Source organism: Chiloscyllium plagiosum, unplaced genomic scaffold (assembly GCF_037043375.1).
Source record: "Chiloscyllium plagiosum isolate Xiang-an unplaced genomic scaffold, Cpla_swu_hap1 HiC_scaffold_1, whole genome shotgun sequence".
Lineage (NCBI taxonomy): Eukaryota > Metazoa > Chordata > Chondrichthyes > Orectolobiformes > Hemiscylliidae > Chiloscyllium > Chiloscyllium plagiosum.
In genome coordinates, this window is record NW_028270139.1 from 122529982 (window position 1) to 122550107 (window position 20126).

The window sequence follows — 20126 nt, forward strand, 5'->3', positions numbered from 1 at the left end:
CAGAAGAGGTCACAGAAGGTTTTATTCAGATGTATATAATTATGAGGGTCCTAAAAGGATGTCTATGTAGGACACATTTCAAGAACCAACAGGAATAGATGTAAAGATTATTACTAATAAAAGGATTATATGGTAGTTGAGGAAAATCTTTTTCACTCAGATGGTGTTAGGAGTTTGAAACTTATCCCAGAAAGGGTCGTGGAGACAGAAACACTCAAGATAGTTGAAAAGAACTTGGTTATGCACTTGATGAGCCATAAAGGAGTTAGAAAGTAGAATTAGGCTGGACAGGTATTTTTAGCCACCTCAAACATGATGGGCCAAATGGTCACCTTCCTGGGAGACAAATTTCTGTGATGCTAAGATACTATGTAATTTTTTATAACATAAATCTCTCTAAATCTCTATAGCTTTTCAATAGCATGCATCTGTGTTGCCACCCAATTAAAATGACTCACTTAATCATGTTTGTCAAATCAAATCTGTGAATTGTGAGGCATTTTTCTTTATTTTTTTCTATAAATATTTTTACCAGCATAAAAATAAGAGTCCAGAGAAATAAGCCTGTTGGTAAAAATGAGCTTGAAATATTATTGAAAGTAGACAGTGGAGAATAATGATGTACAGCGTGATCAGGACCATCTGCCTTTGGAAGATTGAAGAGTTCAATGGTTTAATCCAGATTACTGAAAGCCAACCATTTTCGCAAAAGCACTTTACTAGCTCCCTGCCTTTCAAGTAAAAGCCTGCAGGCTGACTGGTCCCCTGTTCATTATACATAGCTTCTGTCTTAGCTTTGTATCTGATTAATTGTTTTATTAAAGAAACATGTCTTTTTTGTTGAAATCGATGGTGAGTGGACAGGTGAAGAATTTAGGACTTGGGGGTAGAGATGAAGAAAAGAAAGACGAAGGAGGCACTTTGGACCCTGCAGCTGCAGCAGGCATGACTAGAGAAGAATATGAAGAATACCAAAAGCAGATGGTGGAAGAAAAGTAAGTTTAACAAAAATGTGGTTGGACCGAAGGGTCTGTTTCCATGTTGTATGAGTCTCGACTCTATAACTAAATTCATTATAATTTTGTTCATGTCAAAGAAGTAAATTACTGTAAATCAACACAAAGTAGTGGCAGCATTATATATAACTTACTGAGCTGTTTTACCCATATTTTAACAATTCCATTTGACAGATTGCTGAAGAAAACAATTCTAGATGCTACCTTATTTACTGAGCATTAATGATATCAGGATGTGGATGATAATCATGCTAATAATCTCTATCATAGATTTGTGCTGCTAATTAGTTTTCAAACTGTTTCCAACAAAAACAACTAAAAGGCTGAAAACATTCTCAAGTATATATCAGCAAAGGTTTTGTTTTGATACTCAAATTTCTCTTGCCACCAAAAATTCATATTTGATGTATTTGTACAAAAAAAGTTTAAAAGCACATTTTAAAGGTGTTGTTCTTTTTATCATATATTTATAAACGTTTGTCAAATATATTCAATAAGAACAATTAGTTGACACATTTGTTTTGTTCATGTAATAGCTTTGAAGTTTGCTGAAATATCTTTTGTGCCTTTTTTCAGTCATTAAAAACAAATTGCAGGTGTATTAGGTAAGAACAGCCTAAGAAGAACAATGAGGAATGCAAAAACAGGATTAAAGTATATTTGTGTAAAAGAACAAAGTATGGTGAATACGATTGGTGAGCTACATGCATAAATAACTCTGTAGAAAAATGATGTTACGGCAATAAAGAAAAAGTGAGGACTGGCTGGTTACAATTCAAAAATATAAAGTGTTCAGAAAAGAAAGAAAATAAAATGAGAGATGGACTGGAAGGACTATCAGGGACAACATTAAAGTGTTATTTGGTTAATTAATTCAGTTCAAGCTGAGAAGCTGTTCAAGTATTTTGGGTACTTGATAGGCTTCAAAATAATTTATTTTTATTCATTGATGGGACGTTGGTGCTGCTGACTGGATCACCATTTAATGCATGTCACTAGTTGTCCTTGATATGTTGGTAATGAGCTGTTCTTTTGGACTGCTGCAGTCCAGTTGGCGTAGGTACTTCCACAATGTAGTTACAGAAGGAGTTTCAGGAATTTAACCCAGCAACACTGAAAGAACAGCAATATATTTCCAAGTCAAGATAGTGAGTGGCTTGAAGGGGAACTTGCTAAAGATGATGTTGCTTTATATCTGGTTGCCCTTGACCTTCTAGATAGTAGTGTTTGTGGCCATGGAAGATGCTGTCTAAAGGGCCTTAGTTAATTTCTGCTGTGTATCTTATAGATGAAACATACTGCTGCCACTGAGCAGGGAGTGAATGTTTGTGGATATGCTGCCAACAAATGGACTGCCTTATCCTCTGGATGGTATCAAGCTTCTTGAGTGTTGTTGGACTTATCCAGGCAAGTGGGGTGCATTCCATTACACTCCTGACTTATGCCTTGGTGATGGTCCAATGTGGTAGACAAGCTTTGGGGAGTCAGGAGGTGAGTTACTCACTGTAGGATTCTTCGCCTTTGGCTTGCAGTTGTAGCCAAAGTATTTAAATGGCTAGTCCAGTTCAGTTTCTGGTCAATTGTAACTCCCAGGATGTTGATAGTGCAGGATTCAGTGATAGTGGTGCCCTTGAATGTTAAAGGATGATTACATTTTCTCTTGTTGGAGATGTTCTTTGCCTGGCACGTGGTGGGTGCAAATGTTACTTGCCACTTGTCAATATGAACCTGAATATTGTCCAGTCTTTGCTGCAATTAGACATGGACTGCCTCAGTAACTGAGGAGTTGCAAACAGTACTGAACATTGTGAAGCAACTGAGACTGATTGGACCTACGACACTGACTCGAGGCATTCCTGAAAAATACTGAGAGAGATGAAAAATTCACAGGGAAATCAAACCGATTCATAAAAGTGGGGAGTGGTGAACGAGGGGGATGGGGAGGGGGATAAGGTTGAAATGTGATTTTATTATCCAAATCAAAATTAAGATAATCTAATCTTAAAGAATAGAAAGAGGAAGAAGTATCTGTAATTTTTTTTATAAGAATCTCCTTAATTTAGAAATGAAGGATTGCTGGATCTGGTCCTGGAAAATGAGTTGGACTAAGTGCCGTCGGAGAGCATCTGGGTAAGAGTGATCATTATATCATAATGTTTAGACTATTAAGGGAGTAGAGTTAGGAATAATCCTATATAGAACTTCAAAACTTCTAAAGTTAGAGGGCTAACCTCAATACAAGAAGAAGGGATCTAGCTGGGACAAAATGAAACCAGGAACTGACCGGAAAAACAGAAACAGTGGAGTCAGAAGCCATCTAGCTGGAAGTAAGAAAGAATAAAGGCATGATAACTGAATTGATCAGATAGGCCAAAATGGGCTGAGGAGTGGCAGATGAAGTTTAATTTAGATAAGTGTAAGCTGTTCCATTTTGGTAAGTCAAACCAAGGCTGGACTTATGCATTTAATGGTTGGGCCCTGGAGTGTTACCAAACAAAGACATACAAGGTGCAGTGCTTAATTCCTTGAAAGTGGAGTTGATGAGGAAAGCATTTGGTATGCTTGCCTTCATTGGTAAGAACATTGAATAGTGCAGTTGCGATGTCATACAGGACATTGGTGAGGTGATTTTTAAAATACTGCCTCAAGAGTGTGGTGCTGGAAAATCACAGCTGCATCTGAGGAGCAGGTGAATTGACGTTTCGGGCATAAGCCCTTCATCAGGAAAGATTCCGAAATGTCGATTCTCCTGTTCCTTGGAAGCTGCTTGACCTGCTGTGCTTTTCCAGCACCACACTCTCGACAGCATTTGCAGTCTTCCTTTTCTAATACTACATTCAATTCTGCTTGCCTTCAATAGGAAGGATGTTGTGAAACCTAAGAGGATGCAGAAAAGATTTACAAGGATGTTGCCGGAGTTGGAGGGTTTGAGCATTTGGCAGAGACTGAATAGGCTGGGGCTTTTTCAGTCCCTGGAACATCAAAGGCTGAGGGGCAACCTTATAGAGGTTTATAAAATCATGAGGGAGATGGATAGGGTGAATAGTCAAGGTCTTTTTTCCAGCATGGGCGAGTCCAAAACTAGAGGGCATAGGTTTAAAGTGAGAGGAGATAGATTTAAAAAGGACCTGAGGGGAAGCCTCTCCATATAGAGGATGGTGAGTGTGTTGTCAGGATGGATATCAGAATAGGAATAGTTTAGAGGGATATGGGCCAAAATCTGACAAATGGGACTAGGTCAGATTGGGATAATGAGTTGTACCGAAGGGTCTATTTATGTGCTATATGACTCGGATTATCCAACTCCCTGTGTGTCTTTCAGTGTTTTTACTTCAGGGCTATACATTGGGCAGGAAATCGTGTTGAAATTCTCCAGTTCTCTCTGAATGGCAGAGAGCAAAGGGGACTTTGGTTTAGACAGTAGATGCACCTCCAACCGTGCAATACTACCTTGGTACTGCTTTGGAATGCAAGCCTTGATTTTATGCTTAATAACTTGAGCCCACAACCTTCTGACTCCAAGGGCAGAGTGCTTCCCACTGACCCAGACAGCTGATAATTAGATTTTATATCCACATGAGACTAGGCCAACAAAGTCTTGATCATTCCACTATAATGTGATGACACATAAAAGCAGGTAACATCTTATACATAAAATTATGAACATTGAAGAAGATTTATCTAAAAATATCTAAAGCCCAGCTGCTTGATGTAAAATGTGATTCCAGCATTGTCTGGACATGCTAAGTAAATTTGTCCATGCTCAGTCTTTCTGCCTTGATCTGCTGTTCCATCTGTTAATCTTGTTTCATAAAATTAGTGCACATTTTTTCAAAAAAAGTCTTTATTCTACAAAGAATAACCTGGCTTATTTCCAGTCTTGGGGCAGTGGGCAAATCAACTCCAGAATCCCCAGTCTGCCCAGGAAAAGCCACTCACAGTGACAACCAATCAGGTAGAAGATTCCCTGCCCAATAACTGGAATGGAAGGAAAAAATGAGGAGTCATTCTTCTAATCACAGGGTAGGTAGTTCTCCCCTGTGCTTGCTGATGGACTTATTAACACTGAACATGGGAGAGAATCGGTCTTTGATTGGAGGGGTGAGATGAATGGCACAGTCACCAATGGGAAGTAGTGGGGCTGGAAAGGGAGGTAAGGTTATTGGTCAGGGAAGTGCAAATGTTAAGGAGGGATGCCCACAACTAAAGTTGGGGACCAAGGCTGTAGAACGACCCCCAGGGTCCTGGGAGCAATTCAGGGGATGGAAAATAAGGCAGAAGTCCTGTGGGCTTGGTGGGAGAATTGAAGCTGCACAGTCAGGGAATGAAAGCTGGAAAGAGGAATGATGTGCAAAAAGTGTGGAGAGGATCTTGAAATGTTAGAGTGGTCAGCAAACAGGGAACAGTTTGAAAGGGAAGAGAGAAGCTGCAAAGAGGAGGAAAAAGGTTAAAACTTTTCCAGAAAGGAATACTCACCTAACTGGGAACGTTAAAACTGAAATAATCAGTTCCTCAAATTTGTGCAATTAATGAGGAGTCTTTAAATAAAATAGCGAAAGTTTGAAAGCTGCTTTGTGGGGGACCAAATGTAATGAGTGCTATTATAATGAACAATTATATAATTTAATATTGACCTATTTAATTTCACAAATACTTGCATTTATGTGTTTTCCCATATCAAAGCTTCTTGCATACTATGAATTACTTAAGGGGTATTGGTGGTTTTAAATACAAACATGCTACAGCATAACTGACCTCACTTATCAACAGAAAGCATGCTGGAGGTGATGGCTCACAAAAACAGAAGTTGCTGGAAAAACACAGCATCTGTGAAAAGAAAGCAGAGTTAAAACTTCAGGACCAGTGACCCTTCTTCAACTCTGTTTTTGGTCTGATTCCCAGCATCTGCATTTTTTTTTTGTTTAGAATGATGGCCTTTTGCATATAGCAGTATGTCATTGTATTAAATTTAAAAATATTTTTTGCTAAATTATGCTTATTGTCTTGAGTCAACTTAAGTACAGTGGTGTCCAGAAAATTAATGTGTTCTTTGGTGTGCTGTGGATTTAAGTTTAATTAATTGGGATGATAATTGGGAATATTGATGAATTCTTCAGACTTTGCTTCTGTGTGACTAAATCCCCCATAGTTCAACACAAATATGGAAGGTATTGTCACGAAGTGACTGCATCACTTAATTAAGGATTTAATTAAACTGAAAGAGGTGCCTGTAAGAACGGAAAGGTAGTCCTCCTAAATCAAAACGTAGTTCTGGAGAAATGTCATGAGGATCCCTCAAAAATACACATTTGGAGTCCTGATTTCTCATGGTCTTTCTCATAGCCTAAGATGAATTGAAAAAAACTCTGTTCAATTCCCACAGCAAATAGCATGATCAGTAAATCAGTAATTTAATTATTCACATTCACTCACAAACATAAAATAGACCAAAGATAATTAAACAATAAATATAACTAAAGAGATTATCAATAATGCAACTCTTGGGCAGGCCAGCATAATGAAGGAGGAAGTGTTAGGTGTCTTAAAATACATTAAGTTAAACAAGCCCCCAGGGGTAGACGTGATTTATCCCAGGATATTGTGGGAGAGGCAAGGGAAGAAATAGCTGAGGCCTTAACTGATACCTTTGGCCTCAGGTGAGGGTCCAGAGGACTGGGAAATGGCCAATGTTGTTCCTTTGTTTAAGAAAGGAAACAGAGATAATCCAGATAGTCATAGGCCTGTGAGCCTGATGTCAGTAGTGGGAAAGCTGTTGGAAAAGATCCCGAATGACAGAATTTATTCACATTTGGAAGTGAATAAACTTGTTAGTGGGTTTGATTTAAATTTGATTTGATTTGATTTATTGTTGTCACATATACCTAAGTATAGTGAAAAGTATTGTTTTGCAAGCAGTATAAGCAAATCATAGCAAACAAGGACATACAGATCATAGGGTGTTTGGACAGAGCTAGGGCATACAAGGTCACAGCTGCATCGGAGGTGCGTAAGGCAAGATCAACATTAGATTTAAAATTGGATAGGTCCATTCAGCACTCTAATAAGAACAGGGAAGAAGCTGTTCTTGAACCTTGTTAGTATGTGTGTTCAAGCGTCTGTATCTTCTACCTGATGGAAGAGGTTGGAAGAGAGTATTATCGGGGTGGGAAGGGTCTTTGATGATGTTGACAGCCTCTTTGCGGTAACAAGAGGTATAGATGTAGTCTATGGATGAGAGATTAGCTTTTGTGATGGTCTGGGCTATACACACAACTTTCTGTAATTTCTTACAGTCCTGGTTGCCGTACCAAGTGGTTTTGCATCCAGATAGAATGCTTTCTATTGTGCATCTGTACAAGTTGGTCAGGGTCCTTATGGACATGTTGAATTGCTGAGCCGCCTCAGGAAGAAGAGGCATTGTTATGCCTTCTTGACTATCACATCAATGTGGGAGGTCCAAGACAGATTGTTGGTTATTGTCACTCCTTAACACTCTCGACCCTCTCCACCTCAGCTCCAATGATGTAGGTAGGGACATGTCCTCCTCCTTTCTTCCTGAAGTCAGTGATCAGTTCTTTAGTCTCACCAATTTAATTGAGTTTTTTGAGGAGGTGATAAGGATGTTTGATGTGTGAATGGCAGTGGATGTTGTCTGGATGAACTTTTGTAAAGCATTTGATAAGGTACCTCATGACAGGCTGCTACAAACAGTAGGGTCTTATGGGATCTAAGACGAGTTGATGAGATGGAATGCAACTAGCTTGATCATAGGAGACAGAGTAGTGGTGGAAGGTGTTTTTCCGAATGGTGATCTGTAACTAGTGGTATTCCACAGGGATCAGGTCCTGGGACCTTTGTAATATAGGTATAAATGATCTGGAAAAAACTGGAGGTGGTCTAATTAGTAATTTTGCAGAAGACAAAATTAGTGGTGTTGCAGATAGTGAGGAAGATTGTTAAAGGATGTAGTGGGATACGGATAAATGGCAGATGGAGTTTAATCCAGACAAAAGTGAGGTGATGCATTTTGTAAGATCAAATTCAGGTGTGAATTATACAATAAACAGACAAAACGCTTGGGAGCATTGACATACAGAGAGATCTGGGGGTACAGGTCCACAGATCCCTGAAAGTGGAAACTCAGGTGGATAAAGTGATCAAGAAGGCATACAGCACACTTGCCTTCATTGGCTGGTGCATCGAATATATAAGTTGGCAAGTTATGTTACAGCTATACAAAACTTAGTTAGACTACATTTGGATTATTGCATGCAGTTCTGGTCACCAGACAACCAGAAGGACATGGATATTTTGGAGATGTGTAGAGAACGTTTATCAGGATTTTGCCTGGTTTTGAGATGGGGGGGTGGGGACCTGATAGAGGTTGACAAAATTATGACAGGCAGAAATATGGTGGATATCCAGAGGCTTTTTCTGGAGGGTGGAAACGTCAACTACAAGAGGGCACAAGTTCAAGGTGAGAGGAGAAAAGATTAGGGGAGAGGTGTAGGGAAAAGTTTTCATACAGAGGGTGGTGAGTGCCTGGAACGCACTGTCAGTGGAGGTGGTGGAAACAGGCAAGTAATCAATGTCTAACACATGTCTTGATAGACATTTAATGGGAGGTGAACAGAGTTAAAGAAACTGCACATGAGCAATAAGTAGTGGGTTTAAACAAGGAATAGGAATCAGCACAGTCTTGGTGGGTCAAAGGGCATGTTCCTGTGCTGTATTAAATTGTATTTCTTTTTTAAAAATGTATCATATTATTTTCTAATACTCTACAGCGTGGGCGGCACAGTGGCACAGTGGTTAGCACTGCTGCCTCACAGCGCCAGAGACCCAGGTTCAATTCCTGACTCAGGCGACTGTGTGGAGTTTGCACTTTGTCTGCGTGGGTTTCCTCTGGGTGCTCCGGTTTCCTCCCACAGTCCAAAGATGTGTAGGTCAGGTGACATGGCCATGATAAATTGCCCGTAGTGTTAGGTAAAGGGGTAAATGTAGGGGAATGGGTGGGTTATGCTTCGGCGGGTCGGTGTGGACTTGTTGGGCTGAAGGGCCTGTTTCCATACTGTAAGTAATCTAATCTAATCTTCTGTTTGCTGAATGAATTTGATTATAAGGTCTCATAATAAACTTTAACTCAACTTTGCATTGGTTTTGTTGTGAAAATTTTAATTTCACTACAGTGTGATTCCAAAAATAAGCTGATAATCCTGATACTATATAAGTAGTGGGGAATAAAGCATATTTCTGATGAGAAACCTACTTTCAAAGTCCACTCCAAAAAAGGGTCAATGTAATCTTGGAAAAAGAAACAGGGTGAGGATCTTTTTATGATTTGATGTGACATTTCACAAACAGTCATTTATAGCTTTTCAGTGTTGCAGGTTCCATGTTGTCTTAAAAAAATGCTTTAAAGGAATAACAACTCCTAGTAGTATTGCAATTGAAATAATGATCCACTTATACCTGTTTCAATTTAGTACACTGTATTCACTATTCATATTGTGGTCTTCCCTTTTTGATTTGATCTGATTTATTGTAGCCACATGTACCTTAGTACGGTGAAAAGCTGTTTTGCGAGCAGTATTGGCAGATCATAGCAAACGAGAACATACAGATCATAGAGTGCTCAGACAGAGCGAGGCATACAGGTTACAGCTGCACAGGAGGTACATAAAGCAAGATCAGCATTAGCAAGATCAACATTATTTGAAGTTAGAGACGCCCACTCAGCAGTCTCATAACAGCAGGGGAGAAGCTGTTCTTGAACCTGTTGGTGTGCGTGTTGAATGTTCTGTATCTTCTAAGTGATAGAAGAGGTTGGAAGAGAGCATTATCGGGGTAGGAGTGGTCTTTGCCGCGGCAACAAGAAGTGTAAATGGAGTCCATGGATGGGACATTGGCTTCCGTGATGGTCTGGCTGCGCACACAGCTTTCCGTAGTTTCTTATAGTCCTGGTCCGAATAGTTGCCATTCTATGCCATTAAGCACTAGATAGAATGCATTCTGTGGTACATCTGTAGAAGTTGGAGAGAGTCCTTATGGACATGCTGAATTTCCTAAGCTGCTTGAGGAAGAAGAGGCGTTGTTCCTTCTTGACTGTTGCATCTATGTGTGGGAGATCCAGGACAGATTATGGTTAACATCACTCCTCGGAACTTGATGCTCTTGACCCTCTCCAGCTCAGCCCCATTGATGTTGATAGGGGTGTGTTATCCTCCTTTCTTCTTGAAGTCAGTGATCAGTTTTGTAGTTTTGCTGACATTGAGAGAGAGATCCTTATCATTGCACCACAACACCAAGCACTCTATCTCCTTCCTTTATTCTGACTCATCATTGTTTGACATCCAGCTCAACATGGTGGTGTTATCTGCAAACATCTGCAAATGTAGATGACATTTGCACAGAATTTAGCTGCACAGTTGTGGATGTACAGGGAGTATGGTAGGGGGCTGAGAACACATCATTATGGGGCACCAGTGTTGAGGATTATGGAAAGATCAAATACAGGCTGATTGACTGCATTGTAGAATACCTCCACTCGATCCAAAAAACATAATCAATACTTCCTGTCACTTTGGCATGTCAATTCTTCACCTTGTTCCCACTCTGGTTTTTCAGGCCTCAGCCAGCTAGTTTTCCAATGAAGAATCAGAGAACAGTACCTCATCTTATGACTTGCCAATCCATTGCATTTTGAATGATGAGTTCAACAATTTTAGATCATAGCCTCTGCCTTCATTTTCATTAATGAGTTTTTTTTTCAAAATTCTGATTTCTTTCTTTACATTCATGTGTTATGGACTAGGCCAGACCACTCAAAACATTCTTAAGCAGGCAGCCCCAGACAATAAATTTGCAATTTATTTCGGTAAGTGTATAGTGAAAATTACCCGGAGTAAGTTAGCTAGGTTGACTACTAGATTTTAAAACAGACAAAAATTTATTCACAAAATTATACAATGAAACACAAAGAACAGAATAAAGAACCCCTACAGAACTCAGCCTATCCAACTAGACTTAATTATATACACAACAGTCCCAGTAAGCAAACTCCCTTTAAAAACCAGTATAAATGGAACACATGCTTACAGGTTGAAGTTGAAGGGCAGAAAGAGAATTTCCATACAGCTCCCTGTTAAACTTCCAACCAGTTCAAGACTGAACTAAAACTGTTCAGCTCAGCCAAAGAGCTGACCACTTCCCTTTCTTTATACAGGTCACTTCTAAAACATGACCACTTTGGCCTGAGGTCTCATCTGTTTACATATAAACAAAGGGCGTCTCAAAATTCTTTCCATCTGTTCCACTAGCAAATTTATCTGCTATCACTGTTCCTCTTTCCCCCTTCTTCCTCCCACTTGTATTGCTGATCCATCCATGGTTCCACTAACCTGGTCAAGGTGGCACTCCTCCAAGGAACCAACATCCTTACTGTAACCATGTTGGAAAACCAATAAGTGAGCAACACTGCAAGGTGATTCCTGCACCACTTGCCTCTTCTTGCACTACCTGATGCTGTTTTTTTTTCCCTTCTGCCTCCATCCTTCCAGCAACCTGAAACCCTGACCATATGTTTTTCTACTTGCTGCACACATGACTGTCCCACAACATGCAACACAATACAGAGGTCATTCAATAAGACTACACCATGCCTTAACTTTACGTTACCTGTGTTAACTTTATATTACTTGGTCCTAACTTAATTAGCCTTACAGTTATTGATGAGTTACTATCTAGTTTAGATTCCTGCTAAGTAATGGGTAACAATTAAACCAAACACTTCCATCTGATTGACAGATAGCTGCCATTTCCAAGCAGTTCTCTGTTTAACAATGTCACCTAACTTACTGGAAGATTGTTAATTCCATGTCAGAGCCTGACTCTTAATATAAATTTAAAGATGAACAAGACTTACCAGAATTTATCACTTGAGCCTACTTCTCTATTCCCTCTGTCTATGTCTCACTCAGCTGTGGTCTCCTAACCATTTCCCTTTACTGTGCCTGTCATTTAGAAAAGTGTTCAGAATTATAATGCAGAATACTAACAATTTAATGGCTGTTATTACAGCAAAATCTGGGCTAAATAATTATTCGTAGTTTATGGATAGGTTCTGAAAAACATTTTAAGAAATCAAGGATTGACAAACACTAGGCTTAGTAGAGAAAAAAACTTTAAGCGGTTTACAAAAAGGATTAGCGATGCATCAAGGGTAACAGAGATCAGATTTTTTTAAATAGATTACCTACAGTGTGGAAACAGGCCCTTCGGCCCAACAAGTCCACACTGACCTTCCGAAGAGTAATCCACCCCCCTCTCTGTGACTAATGCACCTAGCAACTATGGACAATTTAGCATAGCCAATTCACCTGATCTGCACATCTTTGGACTGTGGGAGGAAACCGGAGCACCTGGAGGAAACCCACACAGACACGGGGTGAATGTGCAAACTCCACACAGACAGTTGCCTGAAGTGGGAATTGAACTTGGGACCCTGCGCTGTGAGGCAGCAGTGCTAATCACTGAGCCACCGTGCCACCCCAAATGCTAAACTATGTTTGCAGCAAAGACTCTGTGAGTACGGTAAATAAAATATTAAAATGCCAGTCTATCTGACCAAGTCTGCTGAAGAACATAGTTGTGAATTATTAAAGAGCAAAATGATTCTTATATTCTACACTCTGCATTCAGATATTTGGGGAAATAATATCCATAGAGGTTCTTCAAATTTTATGCCCGAGTTCATGAAAATTCTGATGAAATAATGAGGGGAATACTTATGGTGTTTCTCCAGAACCTTTGTGCATTTTTGTGTCAAGGTCTCTCTCTCTCTCTCTCTCTCTCTCACACACACACACTCACTCACTCACTCACTCATAGAACCAGACGGTATAGAAGAGGCCTTTGAGCCCATCAAGGTCACTTCTGGAATATTGTGTCCAGTTCTAGTCACCCAGTTATTTGAAAGATGTTACTAAGCAGGAGAGGGTTCAGAAGAGATTGACCAGGATGTTGCCAGATACAGAAGTTTTGAGTTATAAAAAAAGATTGGATAGGCTGGCACGTTTTTCATGATTAGAGTGGTGCTGGAAAAGCACAGCAGGTCAGGCAGCATCCAAGGAGCAAGAATTTTGACATTTCGAACAAAAGCCCTTCCTGATGCCCCCTTGTTAGTGACTCTTCTCAATTATATTGAGAAATTAGGGTTAATGCAAACAGATTAATTTCATTCCAGGAATAATATAAAGCTCGGCTACAACTTGGGAGTACTTGCAGAATTCGAGGGCTGCAATGTATCTAGGCTAGCTATGTGTAAGGACTCCTGATAATGAATTAGCAGCTAGTTTTTCACTATGCCTGATATTCTTTCACTAAAGTTCACAAGACAAGCTCTTTTTGTGACTCATTGTTGCACTTACATCATTGTAAATGAAAAGCGGAAAAGTGGCAATATTTTCCACACCAATAGAAAACAGAAAAATATTCGGCATAGTGTATAATAGACTGCCAGTTCATTCTAAGCCTATTTTGTCATTGTAATTTACTGATTTCACTAGCCTCTACCTGTCATAGACAATTGAATTTTGTGGTCAATGCCATTCAGTACCCTCGCACTCAAGCACAGACATTAAATGAGCTTTACCAGTAGAAGTTCAGTTCAGCCAACACAGAACACACTCCTAGTGCTTGTGTGAGTCAGACAAGTAATTATGTATCTCCTCAACTAATCAGATGGAAGTATTGGTCCACCAGTCACCCACAGTGGTGCCAGTCTGCACCATCTATAAGATGCACAGCAGCAATCCCCAAATTTCCTTTGACAGTTCCTTTCAAATACATGATCTCTATTAATTAGAACAACAAGGGGTAGTGGAGACATGTGAGCCCTCCAACTACAAATTCCCCTCAAAGTCACACAGTATCCTGAATTTGAAGTATATCATCATTCCTTTACTGCCAATGGGACAAAAACCTTCTTAACCACACTGTCTCAGCAGCTATTTAAGAAGGGAGAATCACTACCACCATTCTCAAGAGCAATCTGCAATGGGAAACAAATACTGATCTTGAGGTGCTTACATTGGCAACCTTTGTAACTTAACTGAACAGTCCACTGACCAACAGAAAAATATAGAATTGTTGGAGAAACTCAGCAAGTCTGGCAGCACCTGGGGAGAGAGAAACAGAATTAACATTTTGAGTCTGATATGACTCTTATTCAGAACATTGGGTTGAAAACAGAGTTAGCAAGTTGATTCTGATTGGTTGAGACTTCACCATGGAGAATGCATCAGGGAAGTGTTGACCCCAAGTTTCCGTTTAAATTTAGAAAATGCAATTCCTGGACATGTTCCTTTTTTCTTTTAGAGGAATATATGTAGCTTCTAGCACATCTAAGTGAATCATGTTGCAAGAACAGCTGACAACCTTAATAGCTAGTGTAATTCTTAGCTCAATCATGATTGATCAGCAAGTGCTATTGCAATCATGGAATCATAGTCAGCATTAGGCATTACATTCTGAGTGCATAGGTTGATTGAGTTTGGTCGGTCTTAAGTCTATTATAAAGAAATTAAGGGGTGTGCTGTTGATACTATCCACCAGTTTTTCGGGTAATACACTGGCATTAGTATTTATATCAGTAACTTGTGCGGTAGACAGAACTTCTTTTTTGGCTTGAGAGCGAGATCCACTTTATAGAAAATATCATTGTTACTATATAGAAGCAAAGTGAAATGGTTAACTTCACTGAACACTCACATTATTGCGATACCTCACACTTCCAGGATAATTTGAGATAGACTGGATAATTTTTCAGTTCTAAAGGTGGCAACTTTAGGCGCACTTGTGTGTTTTGAATACACAGTGAGCAATCATCTTTTTGGTAGCATTATCACGCAGGTCAGCTTTGAAAAATCCTAATTCAACCAAACACCTTAAACATGATTTATAAAAGTGAAATTGCGTTGAAGATTTTAATACAATTCTTTGAGGAGATATTGAGCAGGGTGGATGAAGGGAGCCCAGTAGTTGTAGTTCGCTTGGATTTCCAAAAGGTGTAATATAAAATGTTACTACACAAAATAAAATATCAGGATATTGAGAATAATATACTAATGTGGGCAGAGGATAAATTGACTGATGAGCGCAAGTCAAAAAGCCTCACTCAAACATCTTTATCAATAATTCTCAAGCTCTATACAACCAAATTATGATTTGATCTACTATCTGTAAAGTTTAGGTCATCCAAAACTATGTTGCATGCATTCAAATTCACACCAGGTCTATCTGCCTATCACAGGAAACAGTGAGTTAAGACAAACAGGTCATTTTCAGATTGATAAAGTTAGTGACAAAGTTGAATGTCACATGAATCCAAGCTGGAGCCTCAACTCCTTATATTCACACCAGGGATGGAAATCTGAGAAATGGCTCACAAATGTCAGACAATGGCAATCTCCAACAAAAGAAATTCTAAACATCAGCCTTTATTGGCATTGCCATCACTGAATGCCCCCAGTATCAACATCATGGGATTACTATTGACCAGAAATTGAATGGGGCTAGCAATATAAATGCAGTGGCTGCAACAACAGGTCATAGGGTGGGAATTCTGTGAGTAAGTCATCTCGTGCCTCCCCACCTACAAGGTAGAAGTCAGGAGCGTGAGTGAATATTCTGAATATGCTGAAATTCAACAACATCCAAGAAGCTCAGCAGTATCAAGGACAAAGCAGTCTGTTTGATTGACCCTCTATAACATTCTTTATCTTTGCCATGGACATAAAATGCAGCAGTGTGTTCCATCAACAAGATAAACTGCAATAACACACCAATGCTCCTTCAACAGCTTCTTCCAAACCAGGAACCATTACCATTTAGAAGGACAAAGACAGTAGATGCATAGGAATGCCACAGCCTGCAAGTTCCCCTCCAAGCCACACATCATCCTGACTTGAAACTATACTATAGTTCCTTCAATGTTTTGGGTCAAAATCATGGAATTCCCTTCCTAACAGCACTACTGGTGTCCTTTTACCCCAAGAACTGCAGGTCATTTGAGAAAGCAGCTCACCACTATCTTCTCCAGAGCAATGAAGGAACGGGCAATAAATTCTGGCTTAGCCTGTGATGCCCATATCCAATGAATAAATCTAAAGAGGACAGTCTAAATTGTAACCAGATTTGCTAATTGACACAAAAGTAGTTAAGACAGCAAATGTTGACCAGGAAACAAAGCACTACAAAAATTGTTGATAGATTAAGTGAGTGGGCAAAGGTTTCCAGATGGAGAATGTAGTGTGGCAAAATATGTGGGTATATACTTGGGTGGGAAAAAAGGAGAATTATTTAAATGGAAACAATAAACATAACACTGTCATATAGAGGGAATTGGGTGCCCTCAGAAATAAATCACAAAATTTGGCATTAAGATACAGCAAGTAATTTGGACGGCAAATGAATTTTTGATCTTTATTGCAAAAAAGGTAGAATATAAAAGTATGAGTCCTGTTAGAGTCACGGAGTCACACAGCATGGAAACAGACTCTTCAGCCCAACTCATCCATACCATGCAGAAAAGATTTACGAGGATGTTGTCAGGTTTGTAGAGTTTGAGTTAAAGGGAGAGGCTGGATAGGCTGGAGTATTTTTCCCTCGAGCTGAGGGGTGGCCATATAAGAATTTATAAAATCATGAGAAGCATCATAGGGTGAATAGCCCAGATCTATTTCCTGGTGTGATGGAGTCCAAAACTAAATGGCATGGGTTTAAGGTGAGAGGGGAAAGATATACAAAGGACCTGAGGGGTAACATTTTCATTCAGAGGGTGGTGCTTGTATGGAACGAGCTGCCAAAGGAAGTGGTGGAGGCTAGCACAATTACAACATTTAAAACTCATCTGAATAGGAAGGGTTGATAAAGATATGGGCCAAATGCTAGCAAATAGGACTAGATCAGATTGGGATGTCTGCTGATGTGGATGAGTTGGACCGAAGAGTCTGTTTCCATGCTGTTTGACTGTATGATTATATTACTCTATAACTAGCCTCATTTGCCTGCATTTGGACCATTTCCCTATAAACCTTTCCTATCCATGGAACTGTCCAAATGCCTTTTAAATGTTGTAATTGTACCCACCTCTATCATTTCCTCTGGTAGCTTGTTCCATGTATGCATCACCCACTGTGTGAAAAAGCTGCCCCTCAGGTCCCTTTTAAATCTTTCCTCTCTCACCTATGCCTTTTAGTTTTGAACTCCTCTACCCTGGGGAAAAGACCTTGACTATTCAGCTTATCTGCATTCCTCATCATTTATAAACCTCTATGAGTTCTACAGCTTCCTATGCTGCAAGGAAAACAGTCCCAACTTATTCAGCCCACCGTTATAACTCGAATAGGGAAAGAGACCCTTTGGTCCAACCTGTCCATGCTGACCAGATATCCCAATCTAATGTAGTCCCATTTGCCAGCACTTGGCCCATATCCCTCCAAACCCTTCCTGTTCATATACCATCCAGATTTTGCAATGTTGCAATGTTTATAAGTTGCAATTGTACCAGACTCCACCACTTCCTCTGGCAGCTCATCCCATACATTCACCACCTTCTGCGTGGAAAAGTTGCCCTTTAGGTCCCTTTTATATCTTTCCCCTCTCATCCTAAACCTATGCCCCGTAGTTCTGGACTTCCTCACCCCAGGGAAAAGACTTTGTCTATTTATCCTATCATGCCCCTCATGATTTTATAAACCTCTATAAGGTTATACCTTAGTCTCCAATGCTCCAGGGAAATCATCCCCAGCTTATTCAGCCTCTCTCTATAGCTCAAATCCTCATTCAAACATTCTTGTAAATCATTCTTGCACCCTTTTCATTTTAATAAAATCCTTCCTATCACAGGTCGACCAGAATTGCACACAGTACAATGTAGCCTTACCAATGTCTTGTACAGCCACAACATAACATCCCAACTCCTCTATTCAATGTTCTACCTGATGAAGGAAAACATGCCAAATGCCTTCTTCACTTTCATGACACCACTTTCAATGAACTATGTGCCTGCAATTCTCAATTTTCTTTTTGACTACAGTCCCTAAGGCTCTCCCATTTACTGAGTAAGTCCTGACCTGGTTTGACTTACCAAAGTTTATCTCCATTGCCACTCCTTGGCCCACTGACTCAATTGATCAAGATTCTGTTGTACTCTTAGATAATCTTCTTCACTGTCCAATCTGCTACCGATTTTGGTGTTATCCTCAAAAGTGTTAACAAGGCTTCCTACACTCTCATCCAAATCATTTATATAAATGATGAACAACATGGACCCAGCACTGATCATTGCATCACCGCTGGTCAAAGGCCTTCAGTCTGAAGAACAACCCTCCATCATTACCCTCTGTCTCCTATGGTCAAGACAATTGTATATCCAATTGGCTAGCTCTCCATTGATCTCATGTGGTCTAATGTTACTAACTAGTCTACCATGCAGAACCTTGTCGAAAGCCTTACTGAAGTTCATGTAGTCAATGCCTACTGCTCTGCCTTCACCTACTTTCTTGGTTACCCCTTCAAAAAACTCAATCAAATTTGTGAGATATGATTTCCCATGCACAAAGCCATACTGACTATCCCTAATCAGCCCTTCCTGAAGAAAGGCTCATGCCCGAAACATTGATTCTCCTGCTCCATGGATGCTGCCTGACCTGCTGTGCTTTTCCAGCAACACATTTTCAGCTCTGATCTCCAGCATCTGCAGACCTCACTTTCTCCTATCCCTAATCAGTCCTTGCCTTTCCAAATTTATGTAGATCCTGTCTTTCAGAATCCCTTCCAACATCTAATCCACCATTAATATTAGGCTCAACAGTCTGTAGTTCTCTGCCTTTTCCTTGAAGCCTTTCTTAAATAAGGGCACAATATAAAGCCCTTATTTCAGTCTTCCAGCAGCTTACCTGTGGCTCTCTATGATACAAAACTCTCTGCTAGGGCCCCTATAATTTCTTCCCACAACATCATAGGATACATTTTATCATGAATTGATGATTTATCTACCTTTATATGTTTTAAGATCTCCAGCACCTCCTCTTCTGTAATTTGGACTATTCTGAAGTCATCACTATTTGTTTCCCTGATTTCCCTAGCTGCCATGTCTTTCTCCACAGTAAATATTGATGTGAAATATTCGCTTAGAATCTCACCTATCTCCTGTGGCTCCATCTATAGATGGCCTCATTGCTCTAATGAGGCCCTATTCTCTCCCTAGTTATTCTTTTGCTATTAATATACTTGTAGAATCTCTTTACAGCCTCCTTTGCTGTATTTGCCAAAACTATCTCATGTTCCCTTTTTTCCGCTCCTGATTTCCCTCTTAAGTGTACTCCTACACTTTCTGCACCCTTCAAGGGATTCTTTTGATCTCAGATGCCTATACCTGCCTTATACCTCCTTCTTTGCCTTGACCAGGGCTTCAATATTTCTTGTCATCCAGTATTCCCTACTTTTGCCAGCCTTGCCCTTCACACAGGAACATGCTGGCCCTGAACCCTCATTATCTTGCTTTTGAAAACCTCCCACTTGCCAGATGTCTTTTTATCTGTGAACAGCCTTCCCCAATCAACTTTTGAATGTTCCCATGTAATACCATAAAAATTGGCCTTGCCCCAGTTTAGAACTTTAACTTGTGAACCAGACTCATCCTTTTCAGTAACTATTTAAAACTAATAGAATTATGTCCACTGGTCCCAAGTGCACCCTCACTAAACCTTAGTTACTTGTCACTGTTCTAAATGCATAGGACTTTGTTGAGTTCACATTTCAAGTACTTTGTATAGTTTTGCTTTCCTTGTTTAATGAAGGATACGCCTACTTTGTGTATCTCTGCACAGAGGTAGGCAGACTTTCTGATTTCCTCCAACCTTTTCTAATTTTGTTTTGGATCACCAGCATCCACAGTGTTTTGCTCTTATATAGTGAGATAAAGTGGTTAGGTAAGGAGGAAATGTTGAGTAGGGAGGAAAGCTTGAGCAGGCATGGCCTAACTAGATTGGATCTACACCTAAATGAGGAGATCCTTGCCTTAGAAATGATGCAACAGAGGTTCAT

General features: G+C 39.9%; 1 protein-coding gene across 1 annotated transcript in view; it reads left to right on the forward strand.

Annotated features, from left to right (window-relative positions):
- Positions 1 to 733: 733 nt before the first annotated feature.
- cplx4a (complexin 4a) overlaps positions 734 to 20126 on the forward strand; it is a 35957-nt gene continuing 16564 nt past the window's right edge. The window contains exon 1 of the mRNA XM_043680323.2: positions 734 to 995. Within this exon, the coding sequence (XP_043536258.1) occupies positions 829 to 995 (167 nt within the window). The 5' untranslated portion in view covers positions 734 to 828. The remainder of the gene's footprint in view (positions 996 to 20126) is intronic.